Source organism: Lipotes vexillifer, unplaced genomic scaffold (assembly GCF_000442215.2).
Source record: "Lipotes vexillifer unplaced genomic scaffold, Lipotes_vexillifer_v1.1 scaffold2641, whole genome shotgun sequence".
NCBI classification, from domain to species: domain Eukaryota; kingdom Metazoa; phylum Chordata; class Mammalia; order Artiodactyla; family Lipotidae; genus Lipotes; species Lipotes vexillifer.
Window position 1 is genome coordinate 450,460 of NW_006780363.1, and position 6,146 is coordinate 456,605.

Sequence of the window (6,146 nt, forward strand, 5' to 3'; positions counted from 1 at the left end):
CCCGCCAAGCCGGGCGCGCCTGGGGCTGCAAAGTTTCGCCGCTAGTCCGCCGAGGCAGCGCGCCGGCTTGGGCTCGGCTCGGCTCTGCGTGGCTCCGGACGGCCGTGACCGCTGGCCGTACCGTGCGCCCGGCTGCGCGCCCAGCTCTGCCCCGCGCGGATCTCGACATCCCGCGCCCCCGCCTGCCGGTGCTGCCCGCGCGCCCTCCCGCCGCAGGGTTTGTTCTCAGCCTCCTGTGCGCCCTCGATCTCCCTCCTCCTCCTCTTCCCCGGCTCCGACCCCTTCGCCACCGCCACCCATCATGGCCCGTGGCCCCGCTCGGACCAGCCCGGGACCGGGGTCCCAACTGCTGCCGCTGCTGCCGCTACTTCTGCTGCTGCTCCAGGACGCGGGCGGCAGCCACACGGCCCCCGCCCGGTCCGCCCCGCCCGCAGCGGCCGACGGCCTGGCGGGGTACCAGAACCCCCAGCGGTCTCCAGGGGACGCGGCCGCTGCTCTAGGCCCCGGCACCCAGGACATGGTCGCTGTCCACATGCTCCGGCTTTATGAGAAATACAGCCGAAGGGGCGCGCGGCCAGGAGGGGGCAACACGGTCCGCAGCTTCCGGGCCCGGCTGGGTAAGTAGAGGCGGCCCTGTGGCCCCCTTCTCTTCATCCTCCCCGGTCCTCCTCACGTGTCCATCCTCCCACCCCTGCACCTCCGCTTTGCCTCTTCCTTCTAGTCATTGACTGGTTCATTCATTCTTCCATTAACTATTCCCCCCACCGCCGCCCGCCCCGAGCACTCTGTGCCAGGCCCTGAGCCTCCCGTGGCGACGCCGAAGTGGCACAGAGTGACAGAGTTCCTGCCCCTGGGGTGCCGCTAAACCTTGGAGGGTGTCACACTTGCCGGACACAGACGACCCCATCCACAAGGCTTTAAGCACAGCATGGAGATGGGACTGGGCTGGGGGAGCTCACCGTGTGTGTGTGTGTGTGTGTGTGTGTGTGTGTGTGTGTGTGTGTGTGTGTGTGTGTGGGGGCTCGGGGGGTAGGGATCCATGTCACAGCGTTCAACTGTGCTGGCTCTTGACAGATGAAGGAGGCACTGAAGAGAGCCCATCAGGTGGGTGTAGTGCATCCCTGATGGAAGTGCCAGGCACTGGGCCCAGGCAGGGGGCGTGCCCCTCTAGCTGGGGCACTTAGTGGGTGTGGCAGTTGGGGAAGCAGGGTGGACTGAGAATGGCCTTGGGTGCCCAGCCTTGGGTACATGGAACTGAGGCCTGCTAGGCACTAGCATGAATTGTTCAGACTATGGGGTTTTGAGGAAAGGTCTAGAAGCTTGGGCAGTGGGGGTTCCCAGCCCCCCTCCTGCCCTTGCCCCTCCTGGGCAGATCCTTTCCCCTTTCCCCACACCTTGGATGGAGCTCCACCGAGCCCTCCCTGCCCTGCTTCCAAGAGCATTTCAGAATCCTGCCTCAGCTGTCTGCCCGCCCGGGGTTGGGTGATCTCTGCAGGCTGTGGGTGAGCAGAGACGAGGCGCAGGGGTGATGGGAAGACCCTGGTTGTCATGGAGATTACTCATGGTCTCAGAATGCCATTGCAGAAAATGTGAGTAGGGGTCCCCTGCAGCCCTTGTGAAGGAGGAGGCCATTCATCAGGAGAAAGACCATTGGCCTGTAGGGCCCCCTCTTGAGGTAGAGGGGAACAAGCCCACCGCTGGGGCCAGACAGCCTGGAGTCAGATCTGCCAGCTCCCTGTTGGTCACTGGCTGTGTTACTTAGGGTACCACACCGTGGCCTCAGAGCCAGACACTGGAAGCTTGGTCTCGCATAAACGTGTACTGGGAGCTCCTGCCACAGAGAAGCCCTTTCCCCCCATCCTCTGCTGGGCAGACTCACTAGGTCATTGTTCCTGGGTTCCAGGCCAACCAGATCTAACTCCATCCTCCCTGGTACCTTTTATTCACCTCCTGTGGCCCATTTCTGGAGCATCATTATTAAGTCACTCAAGAATCATCTAGCATGACTATGATCTTGGGCAAATCACTGAAGCTCTGTGGACTCGAGTGTACTCATCCACAAAATGGGCAGCTCATGGTAATATCTTCCCTGTATCATTTCAGGAAAGATGACATGAGTTGATATGTGTAAGCCCTAAGCCCAGCACTGGCCAGGTTAAGTGTTGGTGCATCGTGTTTCCCTGGAGTACAAAACACTTGTGTTCACATAGGTGTAGACTTGACCTTGCATCCATTAACTCAGTCCCCAAAGCCTTGCAGTTGAGGAAAGCAAGGCCAGCAAGTTCACTGCTGCAATAAGGGATGAGCATGCCCACTGAGCCCACCCTGTTGCTGCAGGCCCAGGCATGGAGGTGCACAGTCTGTTTTTCAGTCTTCACAGGCTGGGGGTGGTACAAGCAACACTTAGCCCTGAAAAGGATCTGGCGACAGTACTTCAGATCCAGTCCTCCCATTTTACAGATAAGAAGACTGAGGCCAGGCCAGGGCAAGCTGTTCACAGTGGCAGTGGTTGGCACCGTCCATCTGTCAGGCTCATGCTGTTCTCAGTGCTAGCCCCCTCCCCCAACCTCCATCAGAACTGAGCCCAGGACTTAGGAGACAGAGGATGGAACAGATCCTGGGAGATAAGAGTTATTCTGGATCAGTCTAGGACTATTTGACAAATCCAATACTCTTGTTTGGAACCATTTGAAACAGCCATGGGTACAAGTCCCAGCTCCACCTGCTACTAGTATGTGTGTACACATCACTTTACCTCTCTGAGTATCAATTTTTTGTGCACGTAGTGGGGGTGGGGTGAAGATTCAATGGGATGAGGTGGGGTTTGTGCCTGGCAGAGAGTAGGCCCAGGCAGCTTGGTTTCCCTTCTCCTCCCTTGACTGACTTAAGTTTGTTCATACCCAGCCCCTCACCAGCCCTCAGAAGTGCCTGCTCTGTGACCCAGCGACGAAGCTGTGAGGAGGTGTGAGCCTGGGTGGGGACCCCTCATTTCATGGATGAGGCACACATGTGGGGGGCTTCAGCTCTGGTCCTGGATCGTACCGGTACCAGCCTGCTCCGTGACGGTGACCTCTGCTGCCTCGGTGGGGTGGTCCCTGCAACCCGTGTTACAGTGGAACTGTGTCCCTTGCCTGCCTCTAGGCAGCACAGCTCAGGTTCCAAGCACAGGCTGTGAGCTGGACTGGTAAGGGCCAAATCCTGAGTCTGTGACTGGGGCCAGGGACTGAACCTGTCTATGACACCGTTTTTTTCACTTCTAAAATGGGACTAATAATGCTCTCTTCCTTATAGGGTTTTTTAAATGAACTGAGATATGTTCAGTGCTTAACACAGTGCCTGGCACGTGTAAGTTCAATACCGTTTTCTCTCTACTATGATTACTCCAGCCACTCAGCTCCTTCCCTCCCTTCCATTGCTCCTTGAAGTGCATCAGTGGAGAGAGCTTCTGAGCCTGACCATAAGGGTTAAGGTTAGACACCTGCAGCCTCAAACGACCTGCATTTAAATCTAGGCTTTTCCACCTACGTATGTGATATTGGGCAAGTTACTTAACCTCTCTGAGGTTGGTGTCTTCATCTCTAAAATGAGAGTAATAATACATACTCATCTGTCGAGAGTGCCAGAAGTCACAGTCAGTTCCCCAAGCCTTTCCTGAGCACCTCATTCAGTGGCAGGTGCCGTAAGCTCAGAGGACACAGAAAAGCAGAGCCTATTGGCCCTGCCCCGAAAAGCTCACGGGCTGGTGGAGAAGGGAGACGTAAACAGAAGAATGTGAACAGTGGCACAGGTAGGACAATGGAGTGAGAAAGGGCTGGGGGTGGGCTTCAGGAGCCCCAAAGGACAGCACTGGCCTGGCAAGGGAAGGGCTGGTGGGGAGGGTCCAGTGAAGCCTTCACAGAGCAGGGGAGGCCCCAGACAGACTCTGAGGGGCAGCGGGTGTTAGCCAGGTGTAGAAGTGAAGCAGAGCCCTATGTGCCTGGAACTGTGAGGCGTTTGGTTTCAACGAGGAAAGAACAGGAAGAAAGAGGCAGAAGTTGGAAGTGAACCAGTGGGCCACCAAGGCCTGTAAGCAGTGGGGCAGTGTAGAGAGTGTGTATGGTGAGAGAGGGGCGAGGGAGGGAGAGGGGGAGGGAGGGAGAGGGGGAGGGAGGGACAAGAGATTATAAGGGAAATGCATACTTATCCAGAAATCATAGACAATCACAGTAAAGAAAAGAAATCCCCAATCACAATCCAGATATAACCAGAGTTAATATTTTGTGGAATATTATATATAGTATTTACCCTAATGGGATCATAGTTGCAGCAGGTAAAACTTATTATATCTTCATTCTCATTTGAAGTTACTGTTTTCTTTTTCATTACTGGTCATCCTGAATTGTTTTTCATGCTTTTTTGACCGTTTGAAATTTTTCCCGTGGAAACCACTTTATCCACTTGGGCTTCTGGTCTTTTTCCTATTGATATGTAGAGGTTGTGAAGGATGTTAACTCTTCATCTGTAATAGATGATTCCCTGTGAAGCACGAGTGTGCTGTGAGGGTGACAGTGTCCTGGGGTCACAGTGGTGGTCAAGGTCGGACTGTGGGCTAAGACAGCGGTGGAAAGATGCAGGGTTCAGGGTGGTTGTGGAGAAACAGGATGTGGAGAAATAGGAACTAGGATAAGTTGCATGCAGGAGGGGGAAGAGGCTGTGAAAATTCTCAGGCTCCTGCTGGAGAGGGTGGACAGGTGGCAATGCCTCCCGCTGGGCACGAGGGCAGGGAGCAGGGGTGGGGGGTCCTGAGTGTAGCAGTAGCTTGTGACACCACGTGACCACTGTGTTCTGAGCATGTGCTGGGTGCCAGACACCTTGCTGAGAGCACTGCAGAGATGAGCTCACAGCTTCAGGAGGCACGTACACATATTCTGCTTGATTAACAGATGAGGAAACTGAGGCGCAGAGAAGTTGTGTGACTTCCTAAGGTCCCACAGCTAGTCAGTGATGAAGCAGGGTTTAAACCCTGACTCTGGAGCCTGCCTAAAAATAGACACTCAGTACACATTAGTTCTCTTTCCTTCTCTGCACCACCTCTGGTGGCCCACCACTTCCTTTCTTCAGCTTCTTATGTTGGTGCTTGCATCTTCAGCCCGGCATTCTCACTCTGGTCACCCGGATGACTGTTTCAGGGGCAATGAGTGAAGGGACAGATCTCCAGGTGACTTGGATTCTGTTTCTACAGAGCAGAGCAGTCTGAGGGTCCTCTTGGCCTGAGAGTTGGCCAGCAGGGAGCTTGGGGGCACCTACCTCTTTCCTCTCTAGTCCCATCCCTAAAGGGTTGGGAAGGAGGCTGAGTGCCCAGTAGAGTGGACCTCACTAGGGTTCTCAGATTTCCAAAGACCATAGAGAGATCAACTTGTCTAAATAAGATCAGTCCTTTCTTTCCTGGAGAGTCAGAACACAAAATAATCCAAATAATGACTTGTGTTTGCAAAATATTTTAGGGTTCACAGCACATGATCTTTGTTACATTAGCTGTTAAGCAGACCCGGATTCTATCCAGAGCACCTGGTTGGGGAGGGTGGGGAAGGGCATGGGCTTGGGGTCAGACAGGCCTGGAAGCACGCCCTGGCTCCGCCCCTTGCCAGCTGGGAGACTTTAAGCACTTTAAGCAAGTTATGTAGTCATGTAGTCACGTACCCTCTCTGAAGCTCCATCTCTTCGTCCATTTGCCATGTCTGCTGCCCTCACTGTGAACACGAGGAATCAAGCATGCATATATGCTTGGAACTTGGAGCTTCCTAATCAGTAAACAAATTATTCCCATTTTAAAGATGAGAAAACTAAGGCTCAAGGGGAAGTAACTGGACAAGCGTCCTGCTGTGCAGTGCCTCCAGCTGGATTTGCATAATCGGCTACGTCTTTCCAAAGGAGACTTTCTGGACTTCTTTCAGGATGCTCACTGCGCGCCAGGGCAGCAGGCCAGGAACCCACTTTGTTAAGCGAGGCAGACAGATCTAGCAAAGACCCCTCCCCTCCCCTGCCATTCAGCACACATTTCTGAGCACTGACGATCACTCAGGCCTCGTGCTAGGATCTAGGGATACAGCAGTGCACACAGCTGGCAAAGCCCCGCCCTCTTGGAGTTTGTGTTCTAGAGGGAAAGA

At 54.7% G+C, this 6,146-nt stretch overlaps 1 protein-coding gene across 1 annotated transcript in view; it reads left to right on the top strand.

Moving 5' to 3' along the window:
• Positions 1–301: 301 nt before the first annotated feature.
• GDF10 (growth differentiation factor 10) overlaps positions 302–6,146 on the top strand; it is a 12,768-nt gene continuing 6,923 nt past the window's right edge. Inside the window, exon 1 of the mRNA XM_007453443.1 lies at positions 302–617. Within this exon, the coding sequence (XP_007453505.1) occupies positions 302–617 (316 nt within the window). The remainder of the gene's footprint in view (positions 618–6,146) is intronic.